Here is a 20,368-nt window from a genome sequence, read left to right as displayed (position 1 = left end):
TCTTGACCAAGACATTAATAAATTTCAATGACATTAATTTTTTTCAGGAAATGATGCAAGAAAACTGAACACTCATATGCAAAAGAATACAAATGGAAACTTATTAGATATCATGTAAAATTACTTTAAAGTAAAAAAGCTAAAACCATAACATCAGTTGAGACTTTGGTTTGATTGACGGTTTCTTAAACATCAAATACACACATCACACATGAAATGAAATTGGACATTATCCTTACTGAATGCTATCATAAAAAAAGATAAAACAGAGAGACTTCCGGTTAAGATGGCAGCGTAGGTACCATGCCAAAGCAGCCTGGGGGGATAAAAGACCAAAAAACTCAGCAAAATACACACTTTCACTAAAAAGTGAGATGTATAGGAAACTGAAGCGGCAGTGGAGAGGTACAAGAGATACAGAGCATCCAGAGCCCGCACAGGCTGGCAAAAACGGCCCTGGCAGCTCCGCCAACCGCAGTGGTGGGGCACACCAGAAAGTGGCCGGACTCGGATCCAGCTACAGGAAAAGCCAGGTGCAAGAGCTTACCCTCACACCACACACTCTGCAGCTCAGGTCACGTGAAGGGAGAGCGGCAGTGAACAGCGGAGGAGCAGACCACGAGGTAGAAGAACAATTGGAACAGCGAGACAACCGGAGCAGCTGCGGCTCCCTCCCCTCCCCCACCACCTGAGCTCAGATCCAGCAAACAGAGCAGCATCCTGGGACCCGGCCATGCCAACTTGAGCCAACAGTGGGACGCAAGAAGGAGCAGAGTTCAGCAGCAACATCAGCAGATCCGGAACTGGTACCAGCGGCCCCAGCAGCAGCAGACCCAGGAGCGCCAACAACAGCAAACCCAGAAGCAGCAGCAATTCCAGCAGCAGGGGTGCTGATCTGCACGGCCACAGTTGCCAGGCTTGGTTTGCCCCACAGGAAAAGCCAGTGCCCAGCTCCAGAAATCAGCACAGCAGCCCGATGACCCAGGCAGCAACTTGAATGAGACCAAACTCATCCAAGGTAACTGGGCTTGCACCAAGGAAGGGTCTCACTTGGTCACAAGCTGACTGGGCTACCTCAACAGACCAGAAATCTTAACCTCTATGTTGATAGAGGATCTGGTTGCTATAATAACTCTTCTGGCATACATACTTGGGGCTGTTTTTGACTGAATGGGTACAGTGTTTAGTTAACTTTTAGAATCTACATGTGTTTTATTCCACTCAGCCTACTTGAATACTCCCATAGCAGGGAAACTCAACCCCTAGGAGCACCTTTGTAGATACTCTCAGGGTCTTAAGAGCCTCATCTAACACTTTAAGCTCCTACCCTGAAAATATATAACATCAAATCAATTGATACAGCTAAGAATACCCAGCTAGCTAGAAAATCTAAGCATTAACTTAATCCAAGATGCAAAAATATATACATTATAAGACAAGAAACACTAAAAAGCAAGACAATATAAATCCACCTAAAAGTATTAATGCATCAGAAATGACCTCCAGTGAGAATGAGTTAGAGGAAATGCCTGAAAAAGATTTCAAAAGAATGATTGTAAATATGTTCAAAGAAGTCAGAGAACAAATCAAAGGAGTCAAAGAGGAACTTAAAGAGGAAATCAAAGGACTCAAAGAAGATGCAGGACACCAATTTCATGAAATAAAGAAGGCAATACAAGACATAAATAAGGAAATAGAAATAATAAAGAAAAACCAGTCAGAATTACTAGCAATGAAGAACACAGTTAATGAAATAAAAAACTCTGTAGAAAATTTCACCAGTAGAATGGATGAAGGAGAGGACAGAATATCTAAGCTAGAAGACCAGGTGGCAGATCTAATACAGGCCAACAAAGAGAAAGACAAACTTATAGAAAAGAATGAGTGGAAATTTCAAGATATTCGGGACACTATGAAAAGATCAAATATTAGACTTCAGGGCATAGTAGAAGGGGAATTCTAATCCAAAGGCATAGTAGGTGTCTTCAACAAAATCATAGAAGAAAATTTCCCCCAAATTGGGAAAGAGGTGCCAATACAGATACAGGAAGCCTGTAGAACCCCAGCCAGACAAAACATGGAAAGAACCTCTCCTCGTCATATTATAATCAAACATCCAAACAAACACACCAAAGAAAAAATATTGAAAACAGTTAGAGAGAAAAATCAAGTTACCTACAAAAGTAAGCCCATCAGGATTACAGCAGATTATTCAACACAAACTTTTAAAGCCAGAAGGGCTTGGGGTGATATATTCCAAGTTCTGAAAGATAACAACTGTCAACCAAGGTTACTTTATCCTGCAAAGTTATCCATTCAAATAGACGGAGAAAAAAGGATATTCCATGACAAAAGCAGGTTAAACGACTATTTGAAGACAAAACCAGCAATACAGAAAATACTTAATAGAATCCTCCATGCTGAAGAAAAGGAAAAGCAGACATATAAGGAACCTAGAAAAAGCAAGCAATACTCAAATACTAGTTAACAGAAGAGAGCACAGGTAGAACCAGAACCACACACACACACACACAAAATGGCAAACATAAATACACACCTTTCAATAATATCTCTTAATATCAACAGCCTCAATGTCCCAACGAAAAGACATAGGTTTGCAGACTGGGTTAAAAAGCAGGATCCTACAATTTGTTGTCTCCAAGAAACTCACCTTTCTACAAAGGATAGACATTACCTTAGGGTGAAAGGTTGGAAGACGGTGTTTCAAGCAAATGGGAGTAGAAAACAAGCAGGGGTTGCTATCCTAATATCACACAAGGTAGACTTTAGTCCAACGTTAGTCAAGAAAGATAAGGAAGGTCACTTTATATTGATTAAGGGCACACTCCAACAGGAGGACATTACAATCCTAAACATATATGCACCTAACATGGGGGCTCCCACATTCGTCAAACAAACACTATTAGAACTAAGGTCACAGATAACACCAAATACAGTGGTGGTGGGTGACTTTAACACCCCACTTTCATCAATTGACAGGTCATCCCGGGAAAAAATAAACAGAGAGGCAACTGGAATAAATGAGGTCATACAAGGAATGGATTTAACAGATATATACAGGACATTTCATCCAAAGGCTGCAGAATATACATTCTTTTCAGCAGCACATGGAATATTCTCTAAAATAGACCATATATTAGGACACAAAGCAAATCTTAACAAATTCAAGAAAATTGAAATAATTCCTTGCATTCTATCTGACCACAATGGAATTCAACTACAACTCAGTAGCAAGAAAGGCTATAGAGCATACACAAAATCATGGAAACTACACAATACACTACTAAATGATGAATGGGTCAATGAAGAAATCAAGAAGGAAATCAAAAAAAATGTATAGAGTCAAATGATAATGAGAATACAACATACCAAAATCTCTGGGACACAATGAAGGCAGTTCTAAGAGGTAAATTTATAGCCTTAAGTGTCTATATTAAGAAATTAGAAAGGTCGCAAGTAAACGACCTAATGCTTCGCCTTAAAGCCTTGGAAAAGAAGAAAAAGGCAAACCAGAAATTAGTAGACGGGAAGAAATAATAAAGATTAGGGCAGAAATTAATGAAATAGAAACAAAAAGAACAATCCAAAGAATTAATGAAACAAAGAATTGGTTCTTTGAAAGGATAAACAAGATTGATAAATCCTTAGCAAATCTGACCAAAAGAAAGAGAGAAGAGACACAAATTAATAAAATCAGAGATGAACAAGGTAACATCACAACAGATTCCAGAGAAATTCAAAAAATCATAGGGACATACTATAAAAGCATATACTCCACAAAGTATGAAAATCTGAAAGAAATGGATGATTTCCTTGATCTATATGACCTACCTAAATTAAATCAAAATGAGATTAATCACTTAAATAGACCTATAACAAACATGGAGATCTGAACAGTTATCAATAATCTCCCAACTAAAACAAGCCCAGGCCCAGATGGATTTACTGCTGAATTTTATGAGACTTTTAAGGAAGAGTTAACATCATTGCTTCTTAAGCTTTTCCAGGAAATAGAAAAAGAAGTAATTCTACCAAACTCCTTCTATGAGGCCAGCATCACCCTGATACCAAAACCAGGCAAAGATAGAACAAAAAAAAAAAAGAAAATTACAGACCAATCTCCCTCATGAACATAGATGCAAAAATTCTCAATGAAATATTGGCAAACAGAATACAAGAGTATATCAAAAAGATCATTCACCCTGACCAAGTAGGCTTTATCCAAGAGATGCAGGGATGGTTCAACATACGCAAATCTATAAATGTAATACATTACATAAACGGGTTGAAGGACAAAAATTACATGATCATCTCATTAGACGCAAAGAAAGCATTTGACAAAATCCAACATCCCTTCATGATAAAAGTCCTACAGAGACTGGGATTAGAAGGAACATATCTCAATATAAAAAAAGGCTACTTATTACAAGCCTACAGCCAACATATTACTAAATGGGGAAAAACTGGAAGCTCTTCCACTAAAATCAGGAACAAGACAAGGGTGTCCACTGTCCCCACTTTTATTGAATATAGTTTTGGAAGTCATAGCCATAGCAATAAGGCAAGAGACACACATAAAAAGGATACAAATTGGAAAGGAAGAGATCAAGTTATCATAATTTGCAGATGACATGATTCTATACATAAAGGACCCTAAAGACTACTAGCAAACTGTTAGAGCTGATCAAAACCTACAGCAATGTAGCAGGATACAAAATAAATACACAGAAATCAGTAGCCTTCATATATGCTAACAACAAACACACAGAGGATGAAATCAGAGAATCACTCCCATTCACAATTGCATCAAAAAAAATAAAGTACCTTGGAATAAACCTAACCAAGGAAGTAACGAATCTCTATAATGAGAACTTTAAAACCCTCAAGTGAGAAATTGCAGAAGACACTAGAAAGTGGAGAAACATCCCTTGTTCCTGGATTGGAAGAATCAATTTGTGAAAATGGCAATCTTACCTAAAGCAATATACACATTTAATGCAATCCCTATCAAAATTCCAAAGGCTTTCGTCATGGAAATAAAAAAACAATCCAAAAATTCATTTGGAAGCACAAAAAACCTCGAATATCTAAAATAGTACTGAGCAACAAAAATGAGGCTGGTGGTATCACCATACCTGATTTTAACCTATACTACAGAGCCATAGTAACAAAAACAGCATGGTACTAGCACAAAAACAGACATGTAGATCAGTGGAACAGAATAGACGACCCAGATGTAAGCCCAAGTAGCTATAGCCGCCTGATATTCGATAAAAATGCCAAAAATACTCATTGGAGAAGAGACAGCCTCTTCAGCAAATGGTGTTTTGAAAACTCGATATATATGTGCAGAAGGATGAAAATAGATTCTTCTCTCTCGCCATGCACAAGAATTAAGTCCAAATGGATTAAAGACCTTAACATCAGACCTGAAACTCTGAAACTGCTAGAGGAAAAAGTAGGGGAAACCATTCAATATATTGGTCTTGGCAAAGACTTTCTGAATACAACCCCAATTGCTCAGGCAATAAAACCACAGATGAATCACTGGGACCTCATGAAATTACAAAGATTTTGCACTGCAAAGGACACAGTGAAAAAAGCAAAGAGGCAACCTACAGAATGGGAAAAAATCTTTGCCAGCTATATATCTGATAGAGGATTAATATGTAGGATATACAAAGAACTCAAAAAGTTAAATAATAAGGAATCAAACAAGCCAATCAAAAAATGGGCTATGGAGCTAAATAGAGAGTTCTCAAAGGAAGAAATACGAATGGCATATAAGCATCTAAAAAAATGTTCTATGTCACTAGTCATCAGGGAAATGCAGATTAAAACTACATTGAGATTCCATCTCACTCCTGTCAGATTGGCCACCATCATGAGAACAAATGATCATAAATGTTGGCGGGGATGTGGAACAAAAGGAACCCTTCTACACTGCTGGTGGGAATGCAGTCTGGTCCAGCCATTGTGGAAAACAGTGTGGAGGTTCCTAAAACAGCTAAAGATTGATCTACCCAGCTATAGCACTCCTAGGCATATATCCAAAGGACTCATCTCATTTCCTTAGAAGTACATGCTCAACCATGTTTAATGCTGCTCAATTTATAATAGCTGGGAAATGGAACCAGCCTAGATGTCCCTCAACAGATGAGTGGATAATGAAGATGTGGCACATTTATAAAATGGAGTTCTACTCAGCGGTAAAGAAAAATGAAGTTATGAAATTTGCATAAAAATGGATGGACCTGGAAAGTATTATGCTAAGTGAGGTAACCCAGGCCCAGAAACCCAAGCGCCACATGTTCTCTCTCATATGTGGATCCTAGCTACAGATGACTGGGCTTCTGCGTGAGAAGGAAAATACTTAGTAGCAGAGGCCAGTTTGGTAAAAAGGAGACATAAAGGGTAGAGAATGGAAGGGAGGAGGATGCTTAATAGGTTGATATTGTATATATGTAATTACAATGATTGTAACGGGGAGGTAATATGATGGAGAATGGAATTTCAAATGGAAAAGTGTGGTGGTGGGGAGGGAGGGAATTACCATGGGATATATTTTATAATCATCGAAAATTTTAATAAAAATTAAATTAAAAAAAGATAAAACAATTCACACAATAAGGAAAATAACTGTAAATCATATGTACTATGCATAAGGCACTTACATATTATGAAGTTAAGAAACTTTAAAACCCAGTAATAAATAAGATAAAAATACACAAAAAATGTCATCCATAATTTTTTCCAAAAATGACACACAAATGTCCAACAAACATAAAGTGTCCCAATTGCATTAGGAATGAGATAAAGGTAAATCTGAATATCCAAAGGGCATTTAATAACCATGGAATAGGTACAATTGATAAGAAAATTAATGAACAATTCTGAAGAGGATATAGAAAAACTGAATTCTTCTACATTGCTGAATGGAATGGGAAATTGCTCAGCTTGTTTAGATAAATATTTAGCACCTCCTTAAAATATTAAGTCTGCATTAGCCAATGATCATTTCACTATTAGATACCTACAAGAAAGTATTATGACAACAGAGAAACATATATAAAATATTATTTCTGAAAGATTTGTAATATGCCTGTAATCAACTCAAATATGTATTGACTGATGGGAAGGTATAATAGGGTGTAACATACACAACAAAATAACTTAGTAATAAAATGATAACACTGGCATATGCTTCAACATAAATTAATGTTGAAATAATGTTGAAAAAATATGTCAAGTGAAAGAGATTACAAATTTCAAATGTCCATATTTTTATGATTTAATTTCTATGGAAAATTCCCTAAATAAAATTTCTACATAAACAGGAAATAGGTAAATGGGTGTATAATGTAAATGATCATGGGAGAAAATAAAGTGTTAATACAAAGGAGTTTCAAATGAAGGAATGCTTTAAGGTTGCACAACACTGTAAACATAATAAAATCAAACATAATAAAATCATTATAAATGCAGTTTATGTGAGGGATTTATTGTTTTGAGTCATGTCTTTATAATCTTTATTGTCCTATATAATTGTAAAATATTTTCATAAAATAAGTGTTTTGATATTTTAACAGACATTTCTCCATAAGTTCCATTTTCAGATATTGCTCTACCACTACGGATATCAAGGGTTTACTACTTAGACTTCAAATGGGATTATCAATACTATCTCAAATGCACTTATTTTTTATGGAATTTAAAGCTGTAATGATATTTCCAGAGAATCATAGAGCTGTAAAGGACCACAAGGGACCATGCCAGTGATATCTCACAAACATCAGTTGTATCACTGTAATGAGTGAAATCTCAGATGAATTGATTAAAAAAAAAAACATATGAAACAGCAAAAAGTTAAGACTCTAATTTGCCAAGTAGTTTTGCTATAGTTTTCTTTTATCTCATTTTAAATTAGAGCAGAAATATCAATGTTTTTGTGACCAGAAGCATTATTTTTCATAATAATACAAGTAAAAAGTGAGACGTGGGTACAATTTGAGCAGCTGGAGTAAGCTCATATTCTACAAAAATTTAATGAATAAATGTGTATGATTAGGTACTTATTTCCTGATTTCAAAATAATTGAGCCTATCTATAACCCTTGTCCTCTTCCATATTGTCCTCTGCAAGATTTTGACCATCATTAAGGGTTTCTTTTTCATAAATTATTTTCAAATGAGTGACAAGGAATTGCATAATTTATAAGGAAGTGTTAATATTTTATGCTAATATTTTGATTATAAAGTTAAAATAAAATCCATTATTTGCAGCAAATTATGGATCATTTCTGAGATATGTAATATTGGCCTCTTCAAGTAAAAAAGAACTCTTTATTCTTACAAAAGCTTGGGATTTTGTTTAATGATCAATAAGACAATTATATTTATCAAGATAGTCTATTTGATAAATACAGTTGAATGAAGGCTTAATGGTTGGGTTGTGTCATATTGACTGAATAGTTAACGTTTGTATTTTGCAAGTTTCACCATTATCCTGGGAGGTTGAGGCCTCATTGACCTCCATCTTTGTTGCCTATGCCTCAAAAGAATGGATTCACATTAAAAAGTTTATAGATATTAGAGTTGTTAGCTTCAAGTCATTGCCAAGTCTCATTTTTATTAAGCTGAACTACATCATTCACATTTCTGTCTTTTGATCTAGCAAAGGGAAATAATTCTCAGAACATCTTATGACTTAAGGAAATAAAAGAGTAGAGTATCAATTTACTATGATAGATTTCAAATGGGTGCCAGGCTTGGTGGCTCACACCTTTAATCCCAGCACTTGGGAGGCAGAGGTGGTAGGATTGTCATGAGTGCAAGGCCACCCTGAGACTACATAGTGAATTCAAGGTCAGCCTGAGCCACACTGAGACCCTACCTCAAAAAACCAAAATAATAGTAATAATAATAAGAAGTAAATAATTAATTAATTGGTTAATTAAATGGACTCATCAAATCATCTGTGTTATTCTATATGCTTCCATAAAATAAGGTTCTTTTCTAAGCTAAGTTATGAAATCATTAAAGTTGTTTTGTTTATTTTTTACTTTTATTTATTGTTATCATTATTATTATTTTCTGCTTCAGAAAATAATACCACTTCTGGCCACATAAAAATCAACCTCTGAGGCCATTCTAAGGGATTCAAATTGATGGCATCATCCATATAGGAAAAGAAAGGTGCTCCCATCTACAAAGACAGAGTTCATTAGTGTATCAGCACATTATATCTGTCAGTTCACAAAAATAGCAAAATTTAACTAATGAAGAAAATGTGCTATTAGCATATATATTTTGTTTATGTTCATTCTATTTCTGAATAAAGTTTACAAAAATAAAAAAAATGATAACATATGTTAAAATATTTTGTTGGTAAAATTTTTGAATTTTTTAAAATGTCACACAGAAATGCATTGTTTTGGATATATTTTTATGTTTTTACTTTCATTTAAAAACAAAATATGTCTGGTAAGATGGCACAGTAGTTAAGGCATTTGCCTGCAAAGTGTAAGGACCCAGGCTCAATTCCCAGTATACATGCCAAGCCAGATGCACAAGGTAGCACATGTGTCTGAGTTCGTTTGCAGTGGCTAGAGGCTCTGGCATGCCCATTCATTCATTTATTCATTCTCTCTCTCTCCCCTGACTCATTATTTGCCTTTCTCAAATAAATAAATCAATAAAAATACATTTTAAAAGACAAAATAAATATGGTATGTGTTAGCATTATCATAGTGTTCATTTATTAAAATGGTTTATTATGTAGTTACATGTCAACATACTACATACATATTTATATGTGTTTATGTATATTATGTATATATGTTTGTGGTGATTAATGGGGAAATTGTTCAGTCAGGAATGTTCCTTCATCACAGGTATGAGGATCTGTGCTCATTCACCTGTATTCGTGAAAATGCTGGGAAGGGTGGCGCATGTCTGTAATTCTAGTACTGGGATCTTTTGAACAAATAGATCCCTGGGGCTTACTAGCAAGCCACTTTAACATAATTGTTGAGCTTTAGGCCAATAAGAGATCTTTTCTCAAAAAGAGTTGAAAGCATATGTGAGAACGTCCACAAATGTCTTCTAGCTTTTACATGCATGTACACATATTTACACAGCTAGACATACATGTGTGCTCAGATATGTTTGTGCAATATATATATATGTATATATGTATGTATATATATGTATATATATACATATAAATATGTGTATATATATGTAAATATATATATATTGGTAGATGTATATAAAAATAAGATGTATGCTTGTGTACATAAATTTATACGTGTATATATTAACCCGTGGATACATATAATGCACATTAAATTAATAAATTTTGTTTGGCTTAAATCATAATATACTTTAAAAAATTCATATCTCCTATATTTCATATTATGTGCTATCACTTGAGCCTTTGACAGTTACCATCTATTTTTACCCATATGTCAAAAGTGAAAAATAAAAATACTACTTTACATATCACAACTCAAAATAAATAAGTAAATAAATCAGTACTTTGCTTAATCTCTGTTCAAACAAGACTAGATATAAAACTAAATTCTGTCTCTTATCATCAAATCTTTTCATTTTTATAAGTGTAGATGCAATTTAAATGCAAATTTTCTTTTAGAAAATGCTTATAATAGCATAATTCCTAGTTTGAACATTCATTCAGCAATAAATCAGCCTAATATTAATAAAGTAGTAATTTCAATGTCTCAGTTTTTTAAATTTTTTTGTAATTTATTTTTTGACAGAGAAAGAGGGTGAGAGAGAGAGAGAGAGAGACAGAGACAGAGAGAGAGAGAGAGAGAGAGAGAGAGAGAAGAATAGGCATGGCCAGGGCCTCCAGCCACTGCAAACGAACTCCAGACACATGTGCCTCCTTGTGCATCTGGCTAACATGCATGGGTCCTGGGGAACTTAACCTGGGTCCTTTGGCTTTTCATGCAAATGCCTTGATTGCTAAGCCATTCCTCTAGCTCTAAAGTAGTAAATTTTGATTTAAAACTTCTCTCTTCATTATTTTAATTGATATGTAATTCTATGAATTATAAATTACACAACCTTAGTAAGATTGAATTATCTTTCATAAAACTCAAGTTTTTGTCTTAAAAATGAATAATTATCAGCCAGGAGTGGTGGCGCATGCCTTTAATCCCAGCACTTGGGAGGCAATGGTAGGAGGATTACTAGGAGTTTGAGGCCACCTTGAGACTGCATAGTGAATTCCATGTCAGCCTGGGCTACAGTGAGACCCTACCTTGAAAAACCAAAAAACAAAAACAAACAAACAAAAAAATGAATAATTATCAATCATAATTATTTATTACTTATATAATTTATTACTTATAATTATTAATTACTTATAAGTAAATATTGAATTCAATAGACCATCTAAAATTATAATGTTTGAATTTTACTTAGGTCTAAATCTCAAGATCGTACTTTGAACTTTTGTCCCTTAATGTTTATTAAGACTGAAACATTTTTATTTTGATATGTTACTTTATAACAACCCCTGTTATCTGAAAAAGATGTGTTTGGTCTAGGAGTAATTCTTCCTATTATATACACACTTCATGCATTGTAGCACCACATTGTGAATTTATTCTCACACATCATACTTTTCCATGAAAACTAATGAAATATAGCTTTCATCCAAATCAGGGAAAACAAATTATGGATTTTAAAATATAGAAATGACTATTGAAAATTTATTTTAATTTACCAATTTTATATGCACACTCTTTATGGAATATTTTTACATTTTGAACAGTTTCAAGACACTAGTTTGAACTAATAAGGTCTGAGAATCATGAATATAGTCTCTGTTACTAATACTTTCCTACTGATAAGGAGGAAAGAAAGTAAAATTAGACACAATCAATATTTCAAACTATTACATGTTATGGGTAAATATTTCAGATAAAATTATTAATATTCATCAGTTTAACTTTGAAATATTATAATACACGATACATTACAAATAGTTACTACATGAGCATATCCATTTATTCTTTCTGCCATCCTTCATTATGTTTTTAAAATGTGAACTAGAGGCTTCATGAAGTACTAAGAATATAGTATGTACAGATTAGTGGCATGTAGCCACCCACCTGGATGCTTGGATAAAATGCCTTTAGGAAGAGTTGACGCCCTAAGGGAGCATGGGATTCTGTATCAGAAGTCACTGTTCTTGTCTTTTTTTTGGTTGCATAATCAGTTTCTGAAAACTGTCTGAAAAGAGCTCTATGCTGCACCATTTCAGTGCACTCTGTGCACAAGGTTCCCCCTCAGGCAAGGATTGATTTATCATGTTTCTTTTGAACTATAATCGATCCCTCTTCCTTCCCCCTCACTGTAAAAATCACTGTTAGAGATATTAAGAACAAGTGTACTTCTCCACAGAGAAAGGGCACTCAGATGAAAACCATTACCTCCATAATATCAGGTCCACCAAAAACCCCACATAATTTAAAAACATTATTTCTTAATATAGAATTATAGTAAAATGAGAATTTTGTATGCATAAAAATTGGGTTGCTTTCTAAATTTAAAAAGTAAATTATTAGTCTCATTTGTTAAAGGCTGAAGGGAAAATCAAAAGAGCCTTCAGGCAAAATTTCTGCCTTTTGTTTTTCTCTGATACATCAAAGGAAGAATAAAAGAATAGTACTTATAATAAATGGAACTTTTGTTACCATTAAAATTATTTCAAATAATTTTAGGGCCACTTTAAATATATTATGAACATAAGTTAAATGTGTACTTTGAAATGTTTTTAAAGTATCTTTTTTTCAGGTATATTTTATTTATTAATTTGAGAGAGACCGAGAGAAAGAGGTAGAGAGAAAGAGAGAGAATGGGTATGCCAGAGCCTCCAGCCAATGAAAACGAACTCTAGACACATTTACCTTCTTTGTTCATCTGGCTTAAGTGGGTGCTGGGGTATTGAACTGGGATCCTTTGGGTTTGCAGGAAAGCACCTTAACCAGAAGGTGATCCTCTCCAGGCCTAAATTATGCTTCTTAAAACTGTACATATTGTTATTGCTACAGTTTCAGTTTGAGATTTTTTTAAATATTTTTGTTCATTTTTTATTTATTTATTTGAGAGCTACAGACACAGAGAGAAAGACACACAGAGGGAGAGAGAGAGAATGGGCACGCCAGGGCCAGCCACTGCAAACGAACTCCAGACACGTGCGCCCCCTTGTGCATCTGGCTAACGTGGGACCTGGGGGACCGAGCCTCCAACCGGGGTACTTAGGCTTCACAGGCAAGTGCTTAACCGCTAAGCCATCTCTCCAGCCCTGAGATTTTTTTTTTTTTTTTTTTTTTTTTCGAGGTAAGCTCTCACTCTATCTCAGGCTGACCTGGAATTCACTATCTAGTCTCAGGGTGGCCTCGAACTCATGGAGATCCTCCTACCTCTCCCTGCCAAGTGCTGGGATTAAAGGTGTGCACCACCACGACTGGCCAGTTTGAGATATTTTAAGTCAGTTATTTATATTGAGCATTGTGCATTGATATAGCTACAACTCTTTTTTGTGCTTTAAAAAATGGTTCAGAAGTTGAAATGAAAATTAATGATGCAAATTAAGGAAACTAAAACGTATTTTAATGAGATTGATATTATCCATTTCTTTGAGATTGTCATTGGCAACTGTAAATCCATGTAGATTAAATGCAAATTTATAATGCAAAGAAGGAAACTAAAATGTATTTTAATGATACTAATACAATCTGCATCTTTGAGATTGTCACCAGAAACTACAAGACCAAGTATGTTTTCTAATTCCTGTGCTGGAGCTCCAGCCTTGAGCTGTTCTTATGCTGGGATAGCATGAGAACAGTCTGCTACTTCCATAGCCCTACCTGTTTGAGGTCTAATCTCCCTGTATTGCTGAGGCTCTAACTGAACTAATGATTTAGCTTTGGCTGGCCTAAATTCATAGCTCTCCTACCTGGAGCTCCTAAGTGTCGGGGTTGTAGAAGTGTGTCACACGATACTCAAAGATGTATGTTTTAATGGGAGGTCATTTAAGTTTGTATATAAAAACCTAAACTTGAGACTTGGCCTGTGACATCAGATTACTGGGATGGGACTTAGGAGGTTATACCACCCTGGTTCTGGCCATACTCTGTCTGTTTTCTTGTTTGTCTACATGTGTGGAGCCTTCCCCACATCTTCCCACACTATACTACACCAACTTACTGAACAAGAAAGACAGAGACCTTCAGAAGCCATGAGCCCAAACAAACTTGTTCTTCCTTAATGAGGGTTTCTATTTTTCCATTCAGCATTTCTTCAACATAAAAGCAGCTAAAACACCGTGCATCTAAAGTAGCCCATGAATTCCGGGCATCTAACACATAGTATGAGTGGTGATCCAGTGAGTTGAATATAGGAACTCAAAAATTGCAAACTAATCTTAAATTATTAAAATTATACAAATCAAAATATGACTTGTTAGCTAAAATATGCATGTACAGGAAACAAGAATGGGAAGTAATAGAATAAAGGGAAAATAACTTCAGAAACCATTTTGTACTAATATAATATGTAACAGATATGAAAAGATGAATGAAGTAAACTTTATTTTGGTAACTTGGAAAAGTGAAGAAATTCAATGCTAAACCCTTCCGGAGCAAACTCTCATTTATGATTTACTAGCAGTTAGAGTTAAAGGTAAAAACCTGCTTCGAGCCAGAAACCATAAGCCTTGACCAGAAAGTATATTAATGAAGTCACTCCTCTTTCTCCGGCTTTGCTCTAATGATTCTGAATGGCAAGTGAACAAGCACAGGGAGTTTTAGTGCCGCTGGACTGAAGGGCATCAACTTTGCCACTGACTCTCAGTCATGCCAGCAATTACTCTTCCTCCTCTTAAGGCTACTGTACTGAAGAACAAAGTGCCCTCTTATTAGGCAGATGGCTGCTGTCACTGTCCCTCACAAATCCAGTGAACTCTCACAAGCCATGAACTAATGCTGAGCACTGAACAGTGAAATGACTATAGCTAAAACCAACCCACAAGCAAACAAAAGAACACAGAGTAAAAACAAACAAACAAACAAATAAGTTGGTAATCTGCATGAAGTTGTTTTATTTTTTTTAACTTGCATCTATGTTTGAAGTAACTCACATTTTGTGTTTTGGCTATGAAAACCATGATCTTCCATTGTATGTCAAATGGGACCACAGAACACTCCTTATCATACTAGAACATGCATATGATGAAGACAAAATATGATACATTCAATATTTCACTCTAGCACAGTTTACTTAATTATCCTGATCAATTATTTTTCATTCCTAAACCATAATTAATCATTTTCAAAGTATTACATTTAGTTAGTTATGAGAGAAAGCGGGGGGGAGGGGGGCATGCTAGGGCCTCTAGTCATTGCAAGCAAACTCCAAATGCATGCACCACCTTCTGCATCTGGCTCTATATTTCTCCAACCACTATAGTTACTCATTTTTATAAAATATTTTATTTTTATTTTATTTATTTGAGATATAAAGATACTCCAAGTTCTCTAGGCACTGCAAATCAACTCCACAAGCATGCACCACCTTGTGGACCTGGCTTATGTAGGTACTGGGTAATTGAACCTGGGTTCTTAGGCTTGCAGGTAACTGCCTTAACCACTAAACCATCTCTTCAGCCCATTAATCAATTTTAAAATGGCTATAACAGGGCTGGAGAAATGCCTTAGTGGGAGGGGAGAATGATACTACCTATTGTCTTCCCAAAGATGACCCTTAATGACAAGGCATAACTGGGAAGCATGTATGACAACATTTCTAGGAAGTAAAGCTCTAAGTATCTCTTCCAAAACCAGGGCTGACCTTAGAGTCAAGTTGAATTGGTCACTAGCAGAAATATACCATCCATCAGGGAGAGAAAGACCAGAAGACATGAATAAAGTAGGGATTCTCCATCTACATTATGCAGTGTAGATAAGGTCATAAATTTTATTATGTAATGGTAAATATGAATAGAATATGCTATTGCTAAAATTAAAAAAAAAAAGAAATAACAGAAGAAGAAACATTTGAATGCTACTTCTTTAGATACAATTCCATTCTGTTAAATATACCAAACGGATATTTTCATGGACTACTTTTATTCAGACAAAGGAAATCATATTTGTTTCTTATTGCATTTTCTTTTGTTTCCAATTCTTCTTCATAATTGTCCATGCTTGACGTTCTCATCTGTTCTTTGTCACTCTTGGTTACTTTTGTAATATGACATTCAGAATTAGCAAAGGTCACATAATGAAATCTAGTAAACAAACCTGGGAATATATCCTTCTGTGGTTTTTGAGCTACCTTTTACAGTCATGAAGCCAAAATTTAAATTAAAGTTTTAGAATTCACTTCACACTTCTCCCTAATCTCCCTAATGTTGGGCTTGCAATCAGAATTTTCCAGCATTTGGCACATGAACTATTTGCCAAGCTGGGTGACTTTCCCTGAAACAATTATAGAATTATTCACATCAATCAATGGCTATTCCCAAATAAATGAGTGAAGTTTCAAAAGAAAATATAACAAATGAAATAGATAATAAAGAAACAAAGTTATTAAGTTAAGGACTGTCCTTTGAAAATCAAAGTTCACATAGAAATAATTTTACAAGGTAAAAATGGCTTATGTAATGAACTACAATTAAAGACAAATATTGAGACAATAGAGAAGTTAATTCCATTCCAGATATAGTAGGATAATTTATAAGATTTGGTATTAAATCTGTTTAGAAATAAGGAAAGATAGAACAATAGGTTTGTTTCTAAAGTGCAGAGTTCATAGATCAGATGAGGATGTATGTCAGATTAGACAGGGATTAGAGGCTGTGGGGGTCTGAGAGCAGAATGTTCTCCATAGACTCCTGTGTCTCAATCCCTAGTTAATGATGTTAATTGGGAGGGTTGCAGAACCTTTTGGAAGTGTGACACTGTTGGGAGAGGGAGAGTTTTATAAGTCTAATCAACTTCCTGTGCAACCTCTACTAATTCCTCCTTGTTGATGTGAGAATGTAAACTCAGTTTCCAGCTCATGACATGTTATCTCCTTAAAATTCTAAACTTAAGAAAAATCTAATAAGGCCTGGACAGATATTTCGTCCAATCAAGAACGTTACTGGGGCAGGAAGGATGGCTTACCAGTTAAGGCACTTGCCTGTAAAGCCAAAGGACACAAATTCGATTCCCCAGGACCCATATAAACCAGATACACAAGGTGACACATGTTTCTGGAGTTTTTTTGCAGAGGCTGGTGGCCCTGGCATGCCCATTCTCTCTCAATCTGCCTCTCTCTCACATCACAAATAAATAAAAAAAAAAGAAAGTTACTAATACAGACAAAATATAAGAAATTAAAATGCTAGAAATATAACTCTAATTTTAAAGAGTTGCAACCAAGAGGAAACTGTGACTTAGAAATGTCTTTCTCTAAACAGGTAAACATGAACAACTGAAGAATAATGGAATTTCATAATTCTAAAAGTTTTGATATTTCAATTTCAATAGACAAGACACAGCAGGTAAGCTATGCAGTTTCAAAGCTAAATTTACATAGATGTAGTTAGAACATGACATATTTTCATGAGAACCCATCTATATTTCTGTTTTAACTATTTTTTCATAAAGAGTATGCTTTTCAAAGTCTTTAAAGAAAAATATTGTTACATCGATGAATAAACTGAAGGACAGTCCCAGCAGCTGCAGGGGAAACATTTTTATTACTAAATTAATAATTTCCACTCTGACCAGAAGGGACCATTATCCCTCTGGAAAGGGGCATAATATTCTTTGGCTTGGATAAGCCAGGAGCTCCTAATGCTAATGAAATATGCCTAATTAAATGACAGCAGTTGGACTTCGATACTTTGGTTGTTAAAGTATTTGCTCACATTGATTTTGTATGGTTCATATAATTTCAAAAGTAGTACTAGGTGCTGTCATGGACTATTTCTAAATTATTTGACAATACAGTTGAAAATAATACATCTCCTTTTTAGCTTTTTCTTTTTATATAATTTACTAATCTTCTTTAAGAGAGAACATATTACATTAAGAGAATATGGAAACTTGGTCTAAGAACAACAATTATTTTAAGTGGTTTGTCTTTATTAATGGTTTGAAAGATGTTAAATTTCAACATCTGATGTAGAAATGGGTAATGAGCATAAATACTAATAATATTTATTTTAGATAATTTTCACCTTGATTTGTAAATGAAATATCCTATAAACTGTTATCAAAAAGTTAATAATGTTAAAAGTAATCACAAGCAGAAAATGATAGATACCCTACACTAAGTATGAAAATGTATTAAGTGCTATTAATATCATTATTTCTAACAAATAAAATATTATGTGCATTAAAATTTTATGACAATGTATTCTGTTCCATACTGGAATAATATTTATACTTCAAGTTCAATTAAGCTGCAGACTCTCTATGCTTGTGGTAAAATACATACACCTGTGTAAAGAAAATCTTGGATAAAAGATATAATTAGCAAAAACTCTTAGGAATATTTGCTGAGTGATATTCACCAAGCTTAAAAATTTAAATTATGAAAGCAGAATGGAAAGTCAGCTTTATAGCATGCATTATTGTTTTATACACTTTTTCTGTTTCCTTTGGTGTCATTAGCCCTGGGAAATATGGACTCCACTATTCATTATACAACTTAACACTGTGCAATATACACTCTAACTAAAATTCTTGTCCATAAATCATGCAGATAGAGATCAACTATACATCATATGCCATTATGGAATTGTAAGCAATATGAAGAAAAATGATTTCAAAGGGCAGTTTTGGAAGTGGAGAAAGAGATGTGATTGGAACACTTAAAAAAAATAATTATACAACTTTTAAAATTCCAAGTAGTTAATGATATTACTTTTGCTTAAAAATGTAAACAATTGACATAGATAATAAATGAGTAAGTATTACATATATTTACCTTGAGTATAAAAAATGATGTCTCTTTACCCCATATCTAATGATAAAAATTCACAAAGTATATAATCACCTTTTATATTCAAAATTATTCTCCATCATCTTAGAAATTATTTACACATTTGATAATAAAGTACATGCCTCTATTATGAAAATGCCAAAGCTCCTTACCATTGTGTAGCTGTGGGCCACCTTCATTAATTCAATACATCCCTGAGCATCAGCGAATGCCCGGATTCCTAGACAGTTAGATGGATGTAGAAGCTTCATGAGGAAGTGGCAACATACTTCTACCACCTGGGGGAGCTGAAGAAGGCAGGCTGCTGCAAGAAGATTTTCAATGGTGTCCTCTTTTAATTCCAAGCAACCTACACATGTAGGAAGACAACTATGAAATTCTGCTTTTAATATGTACCTTTGTTTACTCACAATTTCTGACCAATGCACTACATGCCAACTGAACCCACATAAATAATCAAGATAAACCTAAGTCAGACAGAAATTGCCTTAAACACTTTTGCATTTGACATCTCATCTAATTTTGAAAACAAGTTGGTATGTATAAATATAAATTTAGTTAAAAAGACAATGACAATGCAATTGCCACACTTTGTGTTATAAAATACATTTTCCAAATAACAATCATGCTTTACAGCTTTTATTTTCTAAGTTCATGACCTAATCAATTATGGCATCTATGTGTTATGAATTTATTTTTTTCCTTTAATTTATATCAGCTTCTAAATACTTTTATTTATATTTATAATTTTTTAGTAAAGAAGCCAAATGAGATATGTGGTAGATTTCTCATGTCCTGTTTTTTTTAAATATATATAACTAGATTAGTCATGGCAGGAACATTACTGATCTTATGTCTTCTTAATGCCTCATGAAGTCTCATTAAGCCCTATTCTTAGCTATGCAGTTTGTTACAATATATTTCAATCTCCTTAGTTTCTTCCTTCTGCTCTGCCCTCCTTCTCTTTGTGTTTCTCCTCTTCCTCTTGTCTTCATCAATGTTGTGGATCATACCAAAGTCCTTCCACATGTGGATGATATAACACTGGGGTGCATGTCAGGATGTACTCTGTCATTTATTAAGAATAGAGGGAGGGAAGCAGAGAATGAAGGTGGAAAGAAGGCAGGCAGTGAGAAAGAAAGTAGTATAATTAATCTTGAATTATGTTAATCTTCTCAAAGACAAATAGGTCAATGGACCTGAAAAGAGAATAGAATCAGGACTGATCTTACATGGACAAGGACATCATGGAAGGAAAGGAGAGCTCCTCGAATGAACAAAGGGCAAGCCTGGAGCAAGTCAACCTCCAACTACAA

At 34.6% G+C, this 20,368-nt stretch overlaps 1 protein-coding gene across 1 annotated transcript in view; it reads right to left on the bottom strand.

The window, feature by feature from the left end:
- Klhl1 (kelch like family member 1) overlaps window positions 1-20,368 on the bottom strand; it is a 382,842-nt gene that overhangs the window by 197,375 nt on the left and 165,099 nt on the right. Inside the window, exon 4 of the mRNA XM_004651015.2 lies at window positions 19,205-19,401. Coding sequence (XP_004651072.1) covers window positions 19,205-19,401 — 197 coding nt within the window. The remainder of the gene's footprint in view (window positions 1-19,204; window positions 19,402-20,368) is intronic.

The sequence above is a fragment of the Jaculus jaculus genome, chromosome 3 (assembly GCF_020740685.1).
Source record: "Jaculus jaculus isolate mJacJac1 chromosome 3, mJacJac1.mat.Y.cur, whole genome shotgun sequence".
Classification (NCBI taxonomy): Eukaryota; Metazoa; Chordata; class Mammalia; order Rodentia; family Dipodidae; genus Jaculus; species Jaculus jaculus.
Note: the sequence above shows the minus strand (reverse complement) of the source record. Positions and strands in the feature narration are given on the sequence as shown.